This window comes from Peromyscus maniculatus, chromosome 13, assembly GCF_049852395.1.
Source record: "Peromyscus maniculatus bairdii isolate BWxNUB_F1_BW_parent chromosome 13, HU_Pman_BW_mat_3.1, whole genome shotgun sequence".
NCBI classification, from domain to species: Eukaryota; Metazoa; Chordata; class Mammalia; order Rodentia; family Cricetidae; genus Peromyscus; species Peromyscus maniculatus.
In genome coordinates, this window is record NC_134864.1 from 41,937,254 (window position 1) to 41,960,382 (window position 23,129).

A 23,129-nucleotide genomic window follows, 5' to 3' on the forward strand; every position below is an offset into this window, starting at 1 on the left:
CAGAGCGCCAGGGTTGGATTCTCAAGCCCTACATGGCAGCTCACAATCGTCTGTAACTTCAGTACCAGAGGATCCGACGCCCTCTTCTGGCCTTTCTGGGCACCAGACACGAACTGGTACACACAGTCGTTACATGCAGGCAGCTCATTACACATAAAATATAATAGAAAATGTTTAAAAGAAAGAAAAGTGTAATTGCAAGACTGGGACTAATTAACAGTCACTCCAGTTTTGCCTCCGGTTTGGTCCCTTGGTTCCACCTGGGACTTTCTTCCTATTCATTTCAGAAACCATTCGCCTGAAACCTTAAATCTGAACATCTTCCTCCCTAGCAAGGGTCTGCTTTCTCATTCAGGACAGGAAGGAAGTAAACAAATGGTATTACTTCTTCATGTAGAACACATTTTAAAATTTTTGGCTGCCTTTTTTGAAGGGATGGACAGGAGAAACAAAGCCCAGGTAACTATTAGAATATAAGAGTACAAGGCAGAATTCACAAGAATGCTGCTAGGCAGTGTAGCATTTCCTGACCATACTCCCAGTCAGAACTCTGGTAATAAGTAGCTTTGGGGTTGGGGGTTTAGCTCAGTGGTAGAGCGCTTGCTAGGTTCGGTCCTCAGCTCTGAAAAAAAAGAAAAAAAGTAACTAGCTTCATTTCATACAACTAAATATTAACTACCTCAAGTGATTTCTTGTGTGTTTTCATTTCTTCACAACAGCCTGCAGGCACACATTTCATTACTTTCTTGGAGAAGTAGCTGAATCAAACATTCCACGTCCTTCAGGATCTGAGTTCTGTGCTGAGAGGGTCACAGGAACTCAAGAGCAGCAGATAGAGCAATAATACCAGACGGCACTATTTGAAAGGTGATGTGTCGTGGGAACCGTCTAAGTGTATGTTCCATTTCATTTTCACTGTGATCAGTGACAGTTGAAACTATTTTAATCTGCATTGTTAAGATAACAAATTTCAGCTGAGCAGAGGTGGCGCACGCCTTTAATCCCAGCACTCCGGAGGCAGAGACAGGCGGATCTCTGTGAGTTTGAGGCCAGCCTGGTCTACAGAGTGAGTTCCAGGACAGCCAAGGCTACACAGAGAAACCCTGTCTCAAAAAAACAAAACAAAACAAAACAAAATTTCATGTGTTGTTTATGAACACAGAGTCTGTAATTGGAGAATCGGGCTTTTCTGCTTACCAGTTACAGGGCTGTTGACAAGTTCTTTCCTCTTTCTGTATGTTGGTTTCTCAACTACAAAATCTGCATAAGTATAATACCTGCTTCATAAAGTTGTGAAAAGTCCATGAGCTGGACGCATACAAAGTGTTCATCACAGTGTCTGGCGCATAGCAAACACCGTACAGCTGTAAATATCACTGTCTGGATGAAGAATTGAAGGCCCAGAAGGTCAGAACCTCACCCAGTATCTCACAGCAGTGTAGTAGTGGAACTAGAACACAGTCTTGGGCTCACCGATCCCAAGGCTGTTTCTCTTCACTGTTAGCAGGCACTAACCCACATCCATAGTAACACTGAAAACACAACATAAATCAGGCAGGGTACAGGCCAGATTCTGTAACTACCTTATGGTATGACCTTGGGTCAGCCACAGTCCCTTATATAAAGTACCACCTCCCAACTTCCCAGCAGCCAATGTATCTACAGTGAGGGGCTGAGCCAGATCCCCCTTAAGGTCCCATGTACTTCCTAGCTTTTGTGGTTCCAGGGAGAGCTTCCGTTGGGACAATGGCTGACTTTGTCTTATGGAACAAAAGCAGTTCTGTTTTTATCCTCTCTGTGCATTACCTGAGCTCTGGTTGTGTAAATCCAAGAAGGAGAAAAAGCAAAGAGTCTACTGTTAGGATAGTTACTGTTAGGATGCACTTCTTTCATAATCTGAAGAAATTACCACTTAAAAATAGTCCCAGCAGGGGTTGGGGATTTAGTTCAATGGTAGAGCGCTTGCCTAGCAAGCGCAAGGCCCTGGGTTCAATCCTCAGCTCAAAAAAAAAAAAAGTCCCAGCAAAGGTGGATGGGGTGGCACATACCTGCCATTCCAGCCCTTGAGAAGTAGAGGCAGGAGAAGCGATAGTTCAAGGTCATCTTCAGCTATGTAGTGGGTTCAAGACCAGCCTGGGTTACTTCAGACCCTGTCTCAACATTTTTCAAAATTAACTCTAGCAACCCCAGTGGCAATAAGGACACCAACCACTCAGATCTTGGTTTCTAATATCATCCCCCAACAGGAAAAAAAAAAAAAGCAAAACCAGAGTTCCCTGGAGAAGCAACTGACCCTAGCACTGTGGCAGGAACTGTGTAAGATGAGCCTGGAGCCAGAGAAGAAGGAAACATCTTCAAACCCAGAAAATCCTGTACCAACGGAGGGAAGTCAGAAAGGAGCCGACTGAAAGAGCCGCCGGTAGACGTGGTTACAGGATTTCATAAAACAGTGTTGATTTACAACCCAAAGAATAAAATTAATATCCATGAATGCCTAGAAATAATTGAATAAGTCCATGATAAGAAGAGAAACATCTCTTTTAGAGCAGTTTTTAAGTTATTTATATGTACACTCTGTCTCCCATTAAACAGGAGCATAACTGCCGGTCTTTGAGTATGAGGTGTACAGAACTCTCTTCCAAAGACGATGGTAAGTCTGAAAGAAGGACTTTACAGCAGAGAGGCCTCACAAGCACCACCTTGGACCAGATGATCAAGGTCAACATTAGTAGTGATGTCATACTGGTGGTATGTGTTCTTGCTATGATGCGATACTTTACCTTTGTGATAGCCATGTCTAGCACAGCTTGGTTCTGGAAACCTAACTTGGGTGACAAGAAAATAAAGGACGAACACACAGATGCACATATGGAGAAGCTGGGATCAAGTGGGCCATGCTTACTCTGATAGGGCAGGACCAATTATGCAACAACCCAGCACCTCAGACTATGTACAGCCATGGAAGGAAAGGTTAGCTAGTCGGTGTGAGGGGTCTCTGCAGGGAAGCAGTCTCAGCCGTAGACATCCAGGAGGGAGAAGCTGTAGTGAATGCCTTCTTTACACTTTGTCAATATTCCCACAGAGACCAGACAAAGGCTTTGCGGGCTCTCTGATCCTGACCTGAGGAAGGCTTTGTCAGTTCCCATGGGTCTGGGGCAATGGTTCCTGTCAATAGTACACACCCACTCAGGAATTATCCACTCCTTACACATTCACTCAAGGCTTCCTCCGCTGGCCATATGTGATGGTCTTCCAAACCCTCAAATTCATAACCCGTCATACTTCTGGAGATGCATACAGGGGTATGGTGTGCATGTTCACATGTGTGTGAACATGCATGTGACTATCATTCTCCACTTGATTCTTTAGGATAGGGTCTCCCCGTTGACCACAGAGCTTGTAAACCCAGGTATTCTGGTAGCCTGTTCATCTCAGGGATCTCTCGTCTTCACCTGCCTACTTCTGGAATTACAGGTGGTCTACCGTGTCCACCCTGCATTTATGTGGGTTCTGGAGACCCCAGCTCGTGTCATCAGACTCGAAAGTGCTTTATCTACTGAATTATCTCTACAGCCCAATAGTTCCGTTCTAACCGTGAGAAAAACATCAGACATTCTAATAGAGAGGCTCCTAAAATGTTTCACTGACACTTTCTCAAAATTGTCAAGAACATCAAAAACTCAGAAATCTTGAGAATCTGTCAATGCCAAGAGAAGTCTGAGGTGACATAGTAACTGAGTAAACCATGGAATTAAATTAATTCAACTATCAGTATAGGTTCACTGATATATTGGGTGAAAAGATATACAGAAGTATCTGGACTCCTTCTCAGTTTTCTATAAATCCCAAACAAAGTATTGAAACCACCATAACTAAGGAGGGCAGAGCAGTGTTGGTCTTTGCATCCCAGTGCCCTAACAAGGCCTGGCACACCAAGGGTAAGAATATTTGCTGATTGGGACTTGTTCTTTTACATATCATGTGATAAGGTTTGTAAAGAGTTTTGCAAGTTTGGATTTCCTTGCTTTCCAAGGTCGATCCACTCACTTTAGAACTGGGGGGTGGGGTGGGCACAGTGGGGTGTTCTAGAGGTTTAGAGAGATCACATGATGTGTCTGAAGTTATGAAGCCAGTAAGCGACATCTGAACCTCCTACTGTCCTGCTGCCTTTGAAAACTCAAGTCATTGGTTTGCTTTCTCTGCAGTACAGAATACCGCACACTCTGTAAGGGGGAAGATAAAGTCAGCCTCCAGTGTCCAGTAGCCATTGGCTCTCTGTGGTGATGATTATACTATGGAGATGCTGCTGCCTGGGTCTCAGATCTCTCAGTGCCTTTCAATCCTGTCTTCTCTCTGCCTTGCTTCAGGATCTGCCTTCTAGTCTCCTTAATTTCTTTAGCCTGGGCACAATAAGACAACCAGAGTCACAGTGACTGGATCTGAAGCCTATACAGGGGTAGGAATGTGCTCACCGCATCTCTCTTCCATGACAGGCTCAAGGTCCCTTCTGCCCCCTTCGGATGGAAGAATAGCCGAGGCCACAGGAGCAGCCACTTCTTTCCAGGAGGGGACCAAGGTAACTCTGGGAAATTCTCCATGTGAACTGGCTGCTTGCAAAAGCCACACAACCAAACCTATTTGTGTTAGTGCAAACAAACGGGATTGATGTTGGCTGGTTTCAGTGTGCAGAAACAAGAATTTGTAATGACCTTCCTGTCCAGTCTGGGCTTCCTAACCAGGCATAACTGGAGCCCAATGGTGGTTGGGTGGGTGGGTCCTGAGGTGGTCTAGGCCATGGTGAGCGAACTGTTTACCCTGTCTCTATTCTAACCTGGATCACCATTCAGCAGACTCACTGCTGGATGGGGTCAGGGAGGGGATCAGAAGAGACAGAGCATGAGGAAGAATGCGACAGAGAAGCTGAAAACAAGACACTTCATAATAGGAGGGGATTGTTCATGCTCGGAGCGATTTCATCAAACCGAACAATTCTCTCTAAATAGCAAGCTCGAGGATATACATACAAATAGCTCTCCCATAAAGTCAGCTCTAAGTGGCTGCAGAAAATTGTGCCTCTCATAAAGTCTCAATTTGTCTTATTTATGGGCAAATTCCCATCCCATTAGAGGACCATGAGTTATAGACGTTCACCACATCGTGCTCCCATCCAAGTCTCAGTAAAGATCTTTTCTGAATCAATCACATCATTCTTCGGAAGCACTCCAAGCACACCTTTCACCTCTAAAATAATGAACTCAAAGTCGCTTCCAGAGAGGGATCCTTTCAGCTGCTGAGCCAAACGGTTCTCTTGGGGCACATGCAACATTTTATTCTTTCTTTATAAGAAATCTGAAGCATAAGTTCATCTCATGCCAGAGCTATAAAGGGCTTATCCCAGAGTCACGGGACTGTCCAGGGTCCTTTTTCCCCCCCCCAGCTGAGGACCGAACCCAGGGCCTTGCACTTGCTAGGCAAGGGCTCTACCACTGAGCTAAATCCCCAACTCTGTCCAGGGTCCTATAAGGCCTCCACTGCTAATTCTGGACACTGAGAATCAACGTGTCCAAAATAGATTCACACACATTCCTTTTGTATGTAGCTCCTTAAATTCATTTAAAAATCACCCAGTTTTTGTTAAAGGGCCAAGGCTTCTGGCAGGATCACAGGTCACTCCTAAAGACAGATAGGGTAGACCAACCTGTAACAGTGGACAAGTGCATCATAGGAAATGGACCACTTCTGTATGACAAATTTGGTGCAGTTTTTAAAAGCAAGTTTTAGGTATATACGAAATAAATAAATGCCCCCATCTCAAATTATATTAGTTATTACCTCTAAGAAGCAATATCATGGGGTGAGAGGGGGAATTTAGGACTTTCATTTTTTACTTAAAGTGTATATTTCTACAGTAATTTTATATCAAATATATAGTAGTGAATGAGTGTCCCCCCAGAGTCACAGCTGAATGGGCAGTCTTTCAATATGTGGTGCTGAGAGTAACTGTCATCCAGGAAAAATTAACCTTGATCTGTCTCACCCCAGGTGGATGAAGCTGAACATTGAAAGTAACAATGCTTCTGGATAGTGTAACATTAGACTTATGTCTGCATAAGTGCTTATCTCAATTAAGCTCCAACTTGTTTTAAAAACTTTTTCTATATTTCACCCTCAGAATGAAAGGGTTGAAAAGTGGCTGATATGTTATGGGGTTAGGGAGGAACCTGGTGGCTAGGGAAAGCCCCCAGGAACCCACAATGGTGTCCCCAGCTAAGACTCCTAGCAATGGTGGAGAGGGTGCCTGAACTGTAGTCAGATTGGTGACTACCCTAATTGTCATCATAGAAGCTTCATCCAGTGACTGGTGGAAGCAGAGGCAGAGACCCACAGCCAAGCACTGGGCCAAGCTCCTGAAGTTCATTTGAAGAGAGGGAGGAGGATAGGAGCAAGGGATCAAGACCATGATGGGGAAAATCACAGAGACAGCTGACCCGAGCTAGTGGGAGCTCACTGAGAACACAGGACCAACAGCTGGGGAGCCTGCATGGGACCAAACTAGGCCCTCTGAATGTGGGTGACAGTTGTGTGGGCTGACCTGTTTGTGGGCCCCCTGGCAATGGGACCAGGACTTATCCTGGGTACATGAACTGGCTTTTTAGAGCCCATGCCCTGTGGTGGGATGCCTTACTCAGCTTGGATGCAGGCGGGAGGGGCTTGGTCCTGCCCCAACTTGGTATGCCAGCCTGTGTTGACTGCCTAAGGGAGGTCTTAACCTCTGTGAGGAGTAAATGGGGGTGGGTGGGGAGGTGGGTGGGGGGGCAGCAGGAGAAGCAGGGGGAGGGGAACAGTGGTTGGTATGTAAAATGGAAAAAAATGTCTTAAATTAAAAAAAAAAGTGGCTGATAATAAAATCCATTGAATGGGAGCAGAAGGGAAACATGGGCAGAGAACGCTGCAAAACCAAGTGATTGCCGGCTGCCCCATGCTCTGTGCCCCACTGCCCCACAGTGCCCCAGTGCCCGACTCATAGGCTTCATTGTGCCTTTCGCTGAGGTTAGTTCCCTCACTGAGACGCTGAGATCTGAAAACAAAATGGAAATAGATATTTTAGACTGTTCCAGTTAACCCCCTCCAAGCCACTTAATGGTGATATTCCTGGACTGACTTGGTGGGAAGTGGAAGGAAGGGTAAATGGATGATCAGACTTGATGGATCCAGTTTGCAAAATAAGAAGCGGTCTCAACCTGTGTTTTTTATTTTTCCTATGGGGTCTCAAGCCCCTGGAGACAGCCTCGGGTCACGGGGCAGGGATCCCTGAGGTTTCTTAAAGCACGTGAGACCAAACACACACAGCACAGACTGCAGATGGGTACAGAAGTGGGTGACAAAGAAACGTTCCTTTCCCAGTTTTCTCAAAACCAACCAAACCAACCAACCTTTCATGTCCTGGTCCTTAACTCATTCCAGACTTTTCCCTGAGAGAGTGATTGCTGTCTCCATTAATGAGCTGGGTGGGTAGGGAGGGGGCCCACTACCAGCATCACGGAGGTGGAAACAGAAGGATCAGAAGTTTAAGGTTATCCTTGGCTACATAGCAAGTTTGAGACAGACCTGGGGTACACAAAACCCGGTCTCAAAAACTGCAAGTTCTTATGTTAATATGTCGACTGTATTAGGAGAAATACATTGACCTTGCTTCTAAATCTAAATCTGCTGGAAAAGTTAAAATCATGGTATGTGGTTTGTATTGTATTACTATTGGATTCTGTTGTTCAACCAGAGGCCGGCAAAGTACAGCGCATGCTCAGTATCTACACCACCCATTTCTGTATGTTAGTGACCTCAGAATGTCTTTCACTTTTTTTTTTTTTTTTTTTTTTTTTGGTTTTTCGAGACAGGGTTTCTCTGCGTAGCTTTGCGCCTTTCCTGGAGCTCACTTGGTAGTCCAGGCTGGCCTCGAACTCACAGAGATCCGCCTGGCTCTGCCTCCCGAGTGCTGGGATTAAAGGCGTGTGCCACCACTGCCCGGCTTCACATTTAACGATGGTTTTAAAAATCAAAATAAGTTTATGACAGGAAAATCAAAATTTGCATTTCAGTGTCTATAAATGGAATGTATTAGGAAAGATGACTCACTATGGCTGCCATTTTTGTTCTTCGGTTTAGCAAGTTTCTATCCTGGACAGTGCCTGGTACTATGAAGTGCTTAATAAATATTTGTAGTTGTTGAAATTTTTAAAAAATTTTATTCATATTTTATGTATGAGTGCTGGGCATGTATATCTACATGCCAGAAGGAGAACAAATCCTATTACAGATGGTTGTGAGTCACCATGTGGTTGATGGGAATTGAACTCAGGACTTCTGGAAGAGCAGCCAGTGCTCTTCTTAAATCCCTGAGCCACCTCTCCAGCCCCAATTGTTGAAATTTTAACTAGATAAAGGGGGTTGTAATAGGAAGCACTTCATTATTCAAGACTGTAAATTACGACAGACCTTAGGCCCTCAGACCTTAGCACAACTGACTCCATGATGGAAATGCCATTCAGGCTGTAAAACACAGCATGTAGATAATACCACCTGCCAAAACTAAGACCAAGGCCTAATCCATCCGTCCACAGAGTTCTGGGAAAGCCTCTAAATGTACCAATCTTGGTTTTTAGCTTCTATAGTTCCACTTCTGGCTAACTGTTCTTGTTAACTGAAGTGCATCAACCCAGAACATGGCTTTTTGTGCTCAAAAGCTCATCCTCAGAAAGGCTCGGTCCACACTGAGAACACCCACTGTAGTGGCAGCCTGGCTAATAAGGACTTTCTACTGGCCATGTCCAAGCATCTTCTCTGGTGAATACCTCACAACACTCTAAGCCACTGTCTCCTAGTTCAGAAAAGCTAAAGGTAACTAAGCCTCCAAGCAGGCCGTCTAGGAACACAGGAAGGGAAATGCTGGTACTTACTGTCCCTGGCTCTTCCACTGCCCGACGAAAGGCATACAGGTTTTTAAACAAAATACTTTATTTCAATGAATAACATGATTTTTGAATGCTTCATCTTTTTTTCTTTGACCCTTTTAAAAGGTAAAGCTATCCCAATTATCAAAAAATTCAAATCTCTTTTTCTTTGGTGGACTGTCTGTCAAGGAGTTTTCATCCAAGAAGTCTCCCAGATCCTGGGAACTACTTCCAGAGGTTCCTGAAGTACTTCCTGGGTCAAAGGACTCGGCTGCCTCCAGAAGCTCCATGTCATTTCCGTCTTCTTCAAAGGACTGCTGGAACACGTCATAGATGGTCTTCTGCTTCGGGTCCTTTATTAGAAAACATAAAACGTAAAAGGAAGAAGGTAATCCTAAGGCTGACCCTCACGGCCACGCTGAGGTGAAAGGTGGTGCATTCTGTTTAACCAGGGAACTACTGGTGCTCATCCAACTGCGGCAGGAAGCCAGTGACCTGAAGAGATGTCCACCTCCCCTGTGTCTTCTCTGCTGCCCTCCAGTCGGACATAAACGAGAAGGTGGGTGCTGAGAAGAAGCTGCTCTCGCAGTAAGATTTATGTTGGGAATGTTTTTTCCTTTCCGTTCTAATTTTCCATATCCACACTTCAATATTACAGTAGCTCCAGGAATCTTACTTCTTCCTAAGCCCTGGTCTTTCTCAAAGGAAGTGAATTAAACTGTAATTTGTCTCCCATGACACATCATACCTCATTTTCAGAGGGGAGACCTGCCCTTGTCTGACATTAAAGCTACAGATGATCAAAATGCAGGCCACCTGTGTCTGTCCACTGTTGGCAATGCTGAAGCCAGGCCCAGCAGTGACAACCATGACATGTGACAGGCTGACCATCACCCCTCCAGTCAGCTCTCCTGAGCCTAAACTCTTCACGCTGACCATCTCATGGTCCAGGAGCACATTTTTAACATCACTGTGGAAATCCACAGAGCCATGAAACTGTTTAAAATCAAATGCTGAGCCAGGGGGATGCCTCAGTGTGTAAACTGCTGGTGGCTAGGCCTGCTGACAGCAACCGCATGACGGAAGGCGAGAGCCAACTCCTGGGAATTGTCTCTGACCTCCATATGTGTGCCATGGCCCGTGGACAGGGACAGACAGACGGACAGAGTGATGAATAAATGTAATAATATACTCTCGGCTAATCCCTATATCCCCAATATTGCTTCTCTCTCCACTTCACAAATCTACCAACATTTCATAACCCCTCTGCTTGAAATCGCCAGCATGCCTCAAGTCTCTGGCTCCAAAGGCTCATTCCTTTTTCTTATCAAATCACTTAAAAAATATTTATGTGCATGTGTATGCATGTGCCACGTCTGTGGGTACCTAAGGAGGCCAAAGGAAGGCATCAGATCTCCTGAAGCTGGAGTTATAGGCAGTTGTGATGCTGGGAACCGAACTCTGGTCCTCTGGAAGTGCAGTAAGCACTCTTAACCACTGAACCCTCTCTCCAGCCCCTCCAGTTACCCATCACTTGAGCCACAGCTCTTGGTATACGCAGACTTCAAGAGCTCAACTGCATTTCTGCCTCAGGTTCTTGCCGTCTGTATCAACCCGATGGTATTCCCCTGCAATCCTTTAACAAGACTCCCTTTGTTACGGCATGGGCTCTCCTATGTCCTCCTCAAGTCTAAAGTTACGTCCCTGGCTTTCTGGCTCTCTATAATCAGGTCACTATTTCTCTTTTTTTTTGTTGTTTTTGTTTTGAGACAGGGTTTCTCTGTGTAGCTTTGCACCTTTCCTGGAACTCACTCTGTAGACCAGGCTGGCCTCAAACTCACAGAGATCCGCCTGGCTCTGCCTCCCAAGTGCTGTGATTAAAGGCGTGCGCAACCATTAGGTCACTATTTCTTAACAGAATTCCTCAGCACTGATGAGCTTCCTTGAAAACTGATCAGGGGAGCATGACATGTAAGAACTCTAGACTATTCCATTAACCTGTGCCCTAGGGTCCCAGACTTTCAGAACAGGAAGTAATAGTAAAGACCATTAGGGCTGATGTTAGCATGCACTACACGTCCTCCCAAAGGATATGCTCATCGGCCCCTATGAGAAGAAGTGCAAGGCAAGGAAACCGTGCAAGGTTTCCAGGCCAGAGCAGCAGAAATACCTGCTCACGCCCATTTCATTATGAGGCTGACAACTCTGTTCACAAACGGGAGCACACGGAATTAACTGGAAACAGGTTCCAAGATGAGACTATTCTATCATCCCCTCTGGGGAGGAAGGAAGGCCGGCATACTGACATAAGCTCCTTTTGCTTCTTCTGTCTCCATGAAGGAGGCAGTGCTTTCTTTTTCCAATTGTTAGTGAAATTCTTAGCCCCATCCTAGTAAAAATAGGTAAGCTGATAAAGTTTTAATCAAAAGAAATACTGAGCCGGGCGGTGGTGGCGCACGCCTTTAATCCCAGCACTCGGGAGGCAGAGCCAGGTGGATCTCGGTGAGTTCGAGGCCAGCCTGGGCTACCAAGTGAGCTCCAGGAAAGGCGCAAAGCTACACAGAGAAACCCTGTCTCAAAAAAACCAAAAAAAAAAAAAGAAATACTGATAAATCTCATTTCCATCACTCTGCACTTGTACTTTGGGCAGAGTTTTTAAGGGATTCAACGTTTCTGAGGGAAAGGCCAGGATGAAGAAAAGATTTGCTGAGAATCCTTTAGAAGTAGCCTCTTTTAGTCGGGCGGTGGTGGTGTGCACCTTTAATCCCAGCACTTGGGAGGCAGAGGCGGGCGGATCTCTTGAGTTTAAGGACAGCCTGGGCTACAGAGTGAGATCTAGGATAACCAGAGTTGCACAGGAAGACCCTGTCATGAAAGATCCCTCCAAAAGCCTCTTTCTTTTCAGAAGTCATTATTAACTTAGTACAATCACCACCAGATGAATCAGTGCTTTCACAGCTTAAAGGCAAGGCTGTGTTACTGGTGTCTTAGTTGCTGTTTTTATCTAAAAGGCTAAGTTATCATCAACATTCAAAAATACGGTCTGTTGAATGTGCCATCTCAGGCCTATAACCCGCTAGCTCTCAGAATGCGGAGACAGGAGGAGCTTGAGTTCGAGATCTGCCTGGGAGACAGAGAGCCTATCTCAAAAGCCAGTTACTCCAATAGTAACGCACACAGGTGGATTTTTTTTTTTTAAAGAATAAATGAGTGATCAGAACCTCTGACTTTTAAGACTTAGCCACCTGCTCTACAGTATCTCCTTCACACAGAGTGGAGGAAGCATTGAGTGAATGAAAAGTGGCAGATGAAGTCCGGGTGAATGCGTGCTGTTGACATGGACATGGCTACGTCAGGGACCCCCCGGAAACGGCAATGCCTCCTCCGGACAGCATGTGCAAGTTCGAGTACTTACAGACGAATGACCAGTGTGTGCAGAAACTACCAGCTGCACTTCCTCCTCCAGGATGAGTGTAATCTGGGACTGCTCCTCACATAAGCCCCTACCGATACTAGCTAACCCCGGTTCTCAGGCTGTACGCAATAAACACCGTGAGGTTCTGGCACGGCCCACCTGATCCAGCTATTCTGTATGTGGTCTGTGTATCTGTCCTTTCTCCATTTCCTAGTTATCCCAGTTAGGTTTCCAGGACCAAGCCATGTAGGACGCAGCAAGGCATGATGGCTTCACCCTCTCCAGGGCCAAGCAGCTTCCTTTGGGCACCTCTGACAGAGTACACCAGTCACGGGAGGATGCTCTCTGGCCTCTTACACTCTTTAGGAGCGCTGATGCTACAGAAGGACCAGTGGGCTGAGGTGGAAAGACTTCTATCGTGGGCTGATTTCACATGCCATATGACTATGCTGGGACAGTTTGTGGAGGCCCTGCTGTGCGGCTGGTATTGTTGTCGTACTTAGGAGACAACCTAACAGTTGCCATGAGGAGTGTTGCCTATTTTTCTTATGGCCTGATGAACGAACGGCAGCTCAGCCTTGGATGTGGAGTCTTTAGGCAAGTGAGAAGCAGCAGGAGATACCTCCAGCACTTCCTCATAAGCCAGGCACACAGATGAACAGAATGACTACAAGCCCGCCCTTCCTTTCCAGCTCCAGGGATGAAGGACACCCCAGAAGTATGGGAACCCACAGAGATCCCAACTTGTGGTCTGACTCAAGGTCAGAGAGTCAGAGTTAACGTTGTTCTCCAAGGCTGTATAATAGGGTGCAAAGGCATGGCTACCAGTGTCTTACACTTCAAGGCCTGATAACAAGATGCTTAACCACGGGGTGTGGTTACCAGGTGTTTTGAAGGGTCTACACTTGGTTGTATGCTGTGCTCTGATCTTGAAAGGGGGAGGTCTTTTGCCTCTCCCCTTGCTAGTATAAAAAATCCCATTAGAAATAAACTCAAGGCTGATGGGTATTGACCCAGGGCCTCCGGAAGCTATCCTGTGTGTCTGTCTTTCTCTCCGTTTACATCTATATTTCTTCCTATTATTTCTCAATTCCTCACTCCGCCCTTCCAGGGACCCTTCGATAGGTTGGGGCTGGACCCCAACCCTGGGCCCCGACACAGACGTGATTGACACCTCCCCCATCGGACCCGAGAGCTCAGCAGCTAGCCCACTGCCTCGCTTTATATAGCGATGAGGAGTCATGTGCTGTCGTTACCTTGTAGAGGTAATCAGTGGCTTCTGTCATTTCTGAGAAATTGGTCTCGGAAAGCCCGGCTTCCCCCAGAACTTTAATCTTCTCTTGAATCAGAGGCCTGTGGGGGAGAAATGAGATGTAGTGAAAACAACTACCCAGAATCTGAAGACTGATGAAATGAGCCCCCTCCATCCTTACAGGACCGTGATGTAACTATAACACATTTTTTGCATCTCTCAGCCCTTCATGAAATACCTGCCCTGTCTCAACTGGAAGCAGTCCAATGTGTGTTCATAATACCAGGTTCAACATTCTCTCTAGCACAAGATGTCTAGGAAATAAATCCTGCCTCATTACAGTAATAATTTGAGTTTGCTCTTAGGAGCTGCCCAGTGACCAAATCCACGTTCAGACTGATATAGTGCACTGTAGAGGTCAGGCCCCACAGTCACAGGGCTGAACACAGACACGGAGAGTGGGCACCAATGGAATCACTGAGGAACTTCACATCAGGAAGAGGGGAAGGGACTGAGAAACCTGGGGAGTTTTTACTTAGATGACAGACACAAACTCCAAGGACTGATATGTGACCTATGAAGCCACAAGAATCTGAGTCCTAGCACTCAGGAGGCAGAACCAGGCAGATCTCTCTGAGTTCCAGACCAGCCAGGCCAGTTACACAGAGAAACCCTGTCTTGAAAAACTGAAAAAACAAAAAACAAAAAAAACCCCAAAACCAAAGTCTGAGACTTAAAGATCAAAGTTCAAGACTTTCCTGGGCTATAGAGGGACTTCAAGGTCAGCTTGGTCAACTTACTGAGACCCGGTCTCAAAATGAAAAATAAAAAAGGACTGGGTGCTAAAGCTCTTGCTTAGTCTATGTGAGGCCCTGCGCTCAATCCTCCACACCACAAACAACAAACAAACAAAAACAAACAAACAAACAAACAAACAAACAAACGGCAGCCCTGCCACGTTCTTCACGTCTAGCCTTGAAAGAGGTGACCATCATATCACATATCACAAAAGAGAAAAAAAAAAAAAACACTGTCCTCATCCTAAGAAGTCGGATGTCTTAGCTGGGAACAGAGTGTTTCCTAAATTAAATTCCACCTAAAGCCGGGAGGTGGTGGCACCCGCCTTTAATCCCAGCACTCGGGAGGCAGAGGCAGGCAGATCTCTGTGAGTTCGAGGCCAGCCTGGGCTACCAAGTGAGTTCCAGGAAAGGCACAAAGCTACACAGGGAAACCCTGTCTCGAAAAACCAAAGGGGGAAAAAAAAAGTCCACCTAAAGTCTAGGTTCCTCTCCCTCTTGCACCAGCGAGAAGATCTACCTCCCTTTACTCTTAATGTGTTTTTCTATACCTTGCACATCTCCAAGAATGCCAGTGGTGAAGGGAAACATGGTCATGGAAGCAGGCCGCATCCCTAGTTGGTCTCAGCAAAAGTCTAAGCACTGAGGGAGTCAAGACAGCACACCCCGAGTCACTCAGTTCAGCCCCTCCCCCAGGTCCCCCAGGCATACCAAAGGTAGTCATCCGCTGTGCCTTTTGCCACCAGGTAGTGAATGCCCACAGAGCTTGTCTGCCCGATGCGGTGCACGCGGTCCTCGGCCTGGATCAGCACCTGTGTGCCCAGGGAACGAAGCAGTTGAGGAAAGGCCTGGGGAAGCCATCCTTCCACGGTGAGGGGCACCAAGCCGCCAGGCTCCGCTCAGCTTCCTCTATGAAGCATTTTCCCATCTCTTGAAAAACTGAGAGGAACTCAAACCTCAGGACCTGGTGTCTATGTGCTGAGGGGCTAAGGACAGAAACGTGGACCGCTCCATTTCTTATCACTGGAAAATTATCTTTCGGGGACTGCAGAGGTGGCTCATAGCCATCTACAACTCAGTTCCAGGGGGATGTAATGCCCTCTTCCGACCTCCAAGGGCACCAGGCATGCACATGGTACAGTGACATCCGTGTAAGCAAAATAATCATGTACATAAAAATATATCTAAATTTTTAAAGCTACCTTCCAAATATCTAGATATGTCACCTTCAGAAAAGGGTCCTGCATGATGCTCAGGGGTGGATGTGTTCATATGCTGGTAAGCCCCATAATAACTAACACCAGGACACTGACTGATGGATGGCCTCAACCTTGGAGTCTACTCATCATTAAAGCAGTGGCTGATATACAGCCAGTAAAAGCAACATGTCAGAAAGTTAGAGGGGAAATAACTTTAATAACTTTTTTTCTGAGACAGAAGTCATTTTATGAGTCTGAGATCTGCCATGGCAGCCATCAGTGATCAGTCACGTCAAGGACACAATGACATTACATGAACACCTGGTATTGCCACTCTGTCTGAGGCCCCCATCGGCAAACAGCTCCCAGGGACGGTTAACAAAGGCGGCCTGGGTGAGTGCTTCTAAAGGTTTAGTGCTACATTCCTGGATCTCCACTTGGGCTTTCTCACAGGAGAGATGAAGGCTAGGACTTTCCGAGTCCTCTGCCAGGACTTCCTCATCAGTAAGACGGAGTCAATGGTCCCACAGGCTGCTGTGAAGACCTGAAACCTGGCCCGCAGAGTTGCGGTGATTGAAAGGAGTAAACAAGTACAGCATGAGAGAGAACAGAGACAGACAGGACTCAGTGCCAGGAACACTTGCAGAGCATGTCATCTTTTTAAAAATGTATGTATCTTTATGTGCATGAATGTTTTGCCTGCATGTATGTGCACTGCATGTATACCTGGTACACATGGAGGCCAGAATAGACACCCTGGGACTGGAGTTACAGATGGCTGTGAGCCACCATTTGGGTGTTGGGATTTGAACCCAGGTCCTTTAAAAGAGCAGCTAGTGTTCTTAACCACTGAGCTATGCTCCCCAGGCCCAAGAGCATATCTTCTACCATTCATTTATGGACCTTGTATTTCTCAGCCCCGAGCACACCCAGGAGGATTCCAGTTGCGTAAGGTCCCCTTACCCCGGGGTTCCAAAACAGCTCAGCAAACACCACCAGATCAGCCGAGGAGAAGGTGAGGCCCATGTTGGCGGCGGTGATGGACAGCACGGCCACGGCGTGCCCTTTGGACAGCTGGAACCGCTGGCACAGATCCTCGCGGTCTGCTGAAGAAGTGGAGCCGTCGATTCGGATGTTCTGAACCCGCTGTGTGACAACGGGGGAGACTAAGGTCAGCCGCAGAGGTATTGGGGGCTGCAGAGCCAGCTCGTCTAGGTAGGGCCCCCACACAGAAGCATTCCACTGCTCAACCCTCTGCCTTCAGGGCTGTGTCTCCTTTTATAAAATGGAAGGCTGGACTGATACAATTGTATAATCACACACTGTCATAAGAAACAATACAGACAGAACTTCTGTACATGGTACCGAGTTTCTCATGCCTTTTGCAAAAGTATAGAATAGTATTTACCACCAGGATGCTGACTTTTTTTTTTTTTTTTTTGGAGACAGGGTTTAGCTCTGTAGACCAGGCTGACTTCGAACTCACAGAACTATATAGCAAGAGCTTGTCTCAAGAAAATAAAGTATACATCCTCTGTTTTATTAACTCAGTTACTAGTGGAACTGAATTTTCTTAAACAGCCATTGCTGTGACCTCTTTTACCTTTCCGCTAGGCACCAGTGTTGTTTTTGAAGGTAGCTACCATTTTTATACGTCATACAGTGTGCTACTAGTCTCCCTAGCACAGTCTCATATCGGTTTTCTTTTATTTTGTATTTAGAGGTATCTTAGTTTTCCTGATTAGATGGTTCAGTGGGTAAAGTCGCTTGCTGCCAAGTCTGACAGGCTGAGTTTGATCCCAGGACCACACATGGAAGGGGAGACCCAACACCCACAATTTAATACTATAAACAGTAAGGTCAAGATTCATCTAATTCCTCTCCTTGCTTCAGTTTCACAGGCAGCTACCCACAAGTTATTTACTGAATAAACTAAATGATTCCTTGGTTATATGCTTTCCAACTGTCGGACTACATGATTCAGTGTTAATGATGTGTACATTATATATTGTGACAGACGATGTCTAGGGTCAAGTCTTCCAATGCTGCTGTCCTTGTTCAGAGTTGCCTTCCATACTCCTGCTTATTCTCTGAGATGTCCTTTGGGATAACGGCTAAGGTTCCCTTTAAAAACAAAATTCGATCGAGTTGTGCCCAGTAGTGGGGGTCTGAAACCCAGCTGTCTGGAAAGCTGAGACAGATGGATCACAGGGTCGAGACTGTCTGGTCAACTCAGTGAGACAATGCACAGATTTTTAAAAAGTGAAAAGGGGGACTAGAGCTGGGAATGCAGCTCAGGGGTAGAGCGCTTTCAACAGCTGAGTTAGCTCTGCTGCCCTAGCCAGTGCATTTTAAAAAGTAACTTATTTTAGGATACTTACTTGAAATCCAAGTACTGCACTACACCGTTATGCATTCTAATAGTTTTGGAATTAATTGTCTTGGGTTTCCTGAAAACTCAAGAGGCTCCTTCAGAGATTACAGATTCAGCTATTTCAGCCTGCTCCTAAACAGTTTTGTATGCAAGGATCAAACCCAAGAGGGTTAAAGATCCAGATAAAAACTCCAAGAGAAAAATATTTACAGCCTTATTTAGTGAAAAAGTTCTTAAATTAATCACAAAAAAAGCATAAGCCATAGCCAGGCAGTGGTGGTGCACGCCTTTGATCCCAGCCCTTAGGAGGCAAAGGCAGGTGGATCTCTCTGAGTTCAAGGCCAGCCTGGTCTACAGAACAGTTCCAGGACAGCCAGGGCTGCACAGAGAAACCCTGTCTTGAAAAACCAAAAACCAAAAAAACAAACAAAACAACAACAGCAAAAAAAACACACAAAACAAAACATGGATAAACTCAACATATAACTAAAAGATAAAAGGTTAAATCTTTTGTTAAAAATAAAGTTAATAAAGTAAAAAAAAAAAAAAGACAATTGATAGATGACTAATATGCCAGAATTTATAAGGAATTCTCTCAGTCAACAAGAAAAGACACTCCAACAGAAAAGCAGCCCCAAATGAGTGCAGACAGAGTCCTCACAGACTGAGCCCCACTGGCCCTCCACACCTGGAAGGAGACTATTTTCCTGGTAGTCAGGGGAACACAGATAGCATCAAGAACAAAAGCAGGGTTCATTTACTGGACTGGCAAAAGTAAAATGTAAGCATCTGATGTGTGAGTGTGTACGAAGCATGTATGAGAACACGAGACAGCAAGGGTTCCTCAGCGGGATTATACATCTGAGCAGTGTCTATCCAGTTAAACTGAAGATGAGCCTATCCTATGACTGTGGAAGATCATACTCGGCCACACACAGGCGCATGCAGACACACTGTACACACACTGTACACACAGAGACACATGTTCAAAGCCCGGTGGGCATCAGCAGAAGGCGGAGGGAGAGCCATGCAGTCCCACACGACTCTGCAGCAGCGCATGCGCTACACACCTAACTAGTGTCACCCATATGGAGAAATCTCAGAAGCAATGCTGAGCGACACAGGGATGGTCGATACTCAGCTGTGCTACTGCTGATGCAAATTCTTTAAACATAAAGAGACCAGATTTAGGAGGGGAAGGACATTGTGGCAGCTATTCTTGGTTGTCAACTTGACTACATCTGGTATTAACAAAAACCCAAATGGCTGGGCACACCTGTGAGGGAATTTTTCTTAATTAAATCATTTAAGGAGGGAAGACCCACTTCTAATCTGGCTCTTTGAGGTGGGAAGACACACCTTTAATCCAGATCTGGGGTGGGAAGATCTACTTTTAACCTGGGCCATACCTTCTGCTGGCAGCCTATAAAGGGCCTGGAAAAGGGAAGCTCTCTCTTTGCCTGCTTGTCTTCACTCTCCATAGCAAGCCTCACTCCTTCACCGGCATCAGAGCCTACCTCTTTGGGATTCCGGCATCTACTGAAGATCAGCTGAGACATGCAGCCTCATGGACTGAACAACTACTGGATTCCTGGACCTTCCATTCATAGGCAGCCATTGTTGGATTAGCTGGACCCCTAATCAAACAATGGCTCTCTCTCGCTCTCGCTCGCTCTCTCTCTCTCTCTCTCTCTCTCTCTCTCTCTCTCTCTCTCTCTCTCTCTCTGAATATATATTCATTCTCTAAATTCTGTTATTCCAGAGAACCCTGATGAATACAGACATGCATTAAATTCGAGCCAGGGCCTATGGGGAGGGGGGGGAGGAACAAAATCAGATTTCTTGCTGGGGCCCAAGTATTTTATTAGAAATAAATACTTAGAAACAAGGGACTGGGAGGATGGCATAATGGTTAAGAACAAGCTACTACTCTTGCAGAGGAGCAAAGTTCAGTTCCCAGCTCCCACACTGGGGGGCTCCAGGGACGCCTTTAGCCTCCACAGGCACCCCCACACATATATGTGATTAAAAATTAAACAAATCTTAAAAATAAAGCAACCCCCCCAAGTGTTGAAACATAGTGAAGCTTCTTCAGTCTGAGTCAGATCCACGGTGTTGTGTTTTACGCTCTATCCCTTAAACCTTGTGCAAGTGCAGGAAATGAAGGAAGACAAAGAAAACGGACGGTCCTAAACCACAGCAAGGTGAAGAGGGCTGAAAACGCGGGGGGGGGGGGGGGGGGGGGGGGGGGGGGGGAGTGGGGGTTTCGTTTTAATGAGCATCTCTGGAACTCCCTCCAGACAGCTTTGCTCACTTTATCAAGATCCATCAAATGGATCTGAGAAGGCTGACACTGCCAGGTGCCACCAATGAAGGCCCCTGGATGACAGGGAGGAGGACAGTCACGTAGACGCTCGGCCGCTTCCTCGCAGGTTAGCTGTCTTATGAACGCAGAGAAAGGGAGAGCTTATAGCAGGAGGATGTCAGAACGCCGCCTGTGGGAATCTGTGGTTCCCCGGGTGACGACTCCTCAAAAGGCCTCACTCCTCAGCCTAGTCCTGACCCGATGCTGTGCGGAACAAACAGTAGACATGAAGACCCCCCTGGACTTCAGAGAGGGCTTACCTTCCTCTCGAGCTCCTTAACAACTGCATCCAGGACCACCTTATGGTGTGCAAACACTAGAAACTTCTCTCGTCCACTCTCCAAAAGGTCCAGGATATATTCACTAGAGTTGACAATGATAACAAAGTAGATTAAACGCAGAATTGCAGTTGGTTACCCAAAAGGGACTTCAAGAACCTACGAGGCACCTGCCCGCTCCTGCCCATTCTCTCCTTTTCTGAGAGCCAACCTCCCCCTTTACTCACACCATGTCATATGAACAGCACAAAGGAGGAAAACCATCCTCCGACACATGGAGAAAGAGTTTGTACTGTCATCCTACACACACAATCTGAATTCTCTGTAAGCAAGAGCTCTACGTGTCTCTGGTATGTTACTATGTGGGATTCGCGTCCTGTAGATTACTAACATAATCATCAGCTTTCACGTTAGCTGCTACTACCAATTAATCTCTTTTCAGTATAAACCGAAGCAGGTTAGAGGATTCTTGACACAAATCCCTGTAAGGTCACCGTTGAGAAATCAGTGACGATACAGAAAAGACACGTAAGGGGGACTCTCCACTTCCCTTCTACTGAGACCACAGATGACAGAGCCCATAGTTAATCAGCGCTAATGGAGGTCTTTTCTCATTAATTTACTTTTCTATTCAGTGTGTGGTTTTTTAATTGTTTATTTAATGTGCCTGAGTGTTTGCCTACATGTATGTATGTTCACCATGTGTGTGTAGGGCCCACACAGGCCAGAAGAGGGAGTCAGATCCCCTGAACAGAAAGTTATAGACAACTGTGAGGAGTTCCATACGTGCTAGGAACCAAATCTAGGTCCTCTACAAGAGCAGTCAGTGCTCTTAATCACTACGCCATCTCTCCAGCCTGCACTGTGTTTTTTCTTAACTTCATATTTTTACCTACAAGCCTTGGGTCTTAAAGGCAGGGGTGATCTGTACAGGTAACTATTGCTTTCCTTTTGGGGCACAAGAGCCCTCCCCCAGCCCGTGTACAAATCTCCTGTGAGTCTCCAGACCTCCCAGTCACACATGTCTAATGAGTAGGAATGAGATTGTCAATCTAATGTGCATCTTTCAGTGAAACAGACAGCAAACAGTATTGCAGAAGGCGAATGTGGAGGCTTGTCTAGGCAGAGTAATCACGGCCTTCTTTGGGAAGGACAGATCGGGGCAGCTTCCTATGACACAGGCCTGTCTGGAAAGGTAAATGACTGTCCTGTGAACATCTAAGACTTATTTTCAAACAAAAATACAACTGACCAAAGTACCAAATTAGACTTCAATTTGTAAGGACTGTATTAACAGAATCGAATTATTCTGAGAGACATAAAATTTGCCATGAGATAAGTGGAAGTTGATTGCCATAGCACTGAAATGCCCCAGGGTCACAAAATCAACTTGGTCAGCTCATAAAAACCTCTGGCCCCAGTTTTTCTAATGGCCCTTTCTCTCCACAGCTGACACAGCTCTGCTCCCTTCGAGTTTCTCTTTCATCCCCAGAACGGACACACTCACCTACTACGATACTCCTGTCTGTCTCACTGATGAAAGATGCCCATTAAAAAGAAAATGAACAGCAGCAAAAGGGGGAAGAGAAGCAGCTAGCAGAGGAAATTGGGTTTTTACAATTTACAATCTAATTTCTACTCATTAGATGTGTGTGACTGGAAGATCTAGAGACACATGAGATTTGCTCAGTACCTACACTTTAAAAACTGGGCCAGTAGTCACCCTCCAGATTCAACAAAGAGGCTCTAAGTGTGAGACACACTGAGGTAAAAATTGTTTAGAAACAATAAAGCACCATACATTTTAGACAGAATTTTGACAAGGCATGGCCCAAGTTTATGAGGTAACAAGATGGCTGGACTTGAGCTTGGGATGCGTTTCCATGTAGTGTGCTTGCCTACTTTGTACAGGGCTCTGGGTTTGAGCTCTGGCATTGCAAAAAGCAAACAAAACCAATACCAAACAACCAACCAATGAGGATTTGTTTCAAATTCTAGGGGAAACGAGTGGTTGGGGCTGAAGAAATGCACCCTGGATTTGTGGGAAATGAAGCAGACAACTTTCCCCTTGCCATCTGTCACTCAGCAGCATGTAAGAAATGGGTCAGCAGGGGCACTTCAGGACCAGGTGGTTGGCCAGGGGGTCTGGGGATGAGTGAACGGACCAAGCCGGTTCCTTTCTCTCTTTATACACAGGTCTCAGTCTCACAGATAGTGTGGCACTACTTGGCTCACAGAAAATTCGCTTTCCTCGTGAATGAGTCACTTTGGCCATCATCCCACCAACAGCACATGATGTCAGGCAATGAAAAAAATCAGGCAAAGTGCACATTGTTAGGATTGCCTCAAGTCCCAACTGCAGTGATGCACATGTGTGTGTCTGTGTGTACAGAGGCCAGAGAGCAACATCAGGCATCCTCCTTAATCTTCCCAGTGACCTCAGTCAAAAGGTCTCTTACTGAACCTGGAGATCGGCTAGGCTGGCTGACCAGCAAGCTGCA

The 23,129-nt window shown here is 46.0% G+C and overlaps 1 protein-coding gene and 1 long non-coding RNA gene across 9 annotated transcripts in view; one reads left to right on the forward strand and one right to left on the reverse strand.

Annotated features, from left to right (window-relative positions):
- The first annotated feature begins 730 nt into the window (after positions 1-730).
- On the forward strand, positions 731-9,758 carry LOC107399417 (uncharacterized). 6 transcript variants are annotated; one of them, XR_013044099.1, is made up of 4 exons: positions 2,296-2,419; positions 2,593-2,650; positions 4,494-4,576; positions 9,138-9,758. It is a non-coding gene; the product is annotated as an uncharacterized LOC107399417 (long non-coding RNA). The 6 variants fall into 6 exon arrangements; XR_013044095.1 differs by lacking the exons at positions 2,296-2,419; positions 2,593-2,650 and adding an exon at positions 731-867; XR_013044098.1 differs by lacking the exon at positions 2,593-2,650 and having other exon boundaries at positions 2,285-2,419.
- The window catches only part of Smarcal1 (SNF2 related chromatin remodeling annealing helicase 1), a 46,207-nt gene continuing 32,072 nt past the window's right edge, over positions 8,995-23,129 (reverse strand). For all 3 annotated transcript variants that reach the window (XM_006972226.4, XM_076550166.1, XM_042260159.2), the window contains exons 14-18: positions 20,611-20,713; positions 16,575-16,757; positions 15,124-15,224; positions 13,620-13,716; positions 8,995-9,301 (exon numbers count right to left, since the gene is read on the reverse strand). In XM_006972226.4, the coding sequence (XP_006972288.1) occupies positions 9,068-9,301; positions 13,620-13,716; positions 15,124-15,224; positions 16,575-16,757; positions 20,611-20,713 (718 nt within the window). In that variant the 3' untranslated portion in view covers positions 8,995-9,067. The remainder of the gene's footprint in view (positions 9,302-13,619; positions 13,717-15,123; positions 15,225-16,574; positions 16,758-20,610; positions 20,714-23,129) is intronic.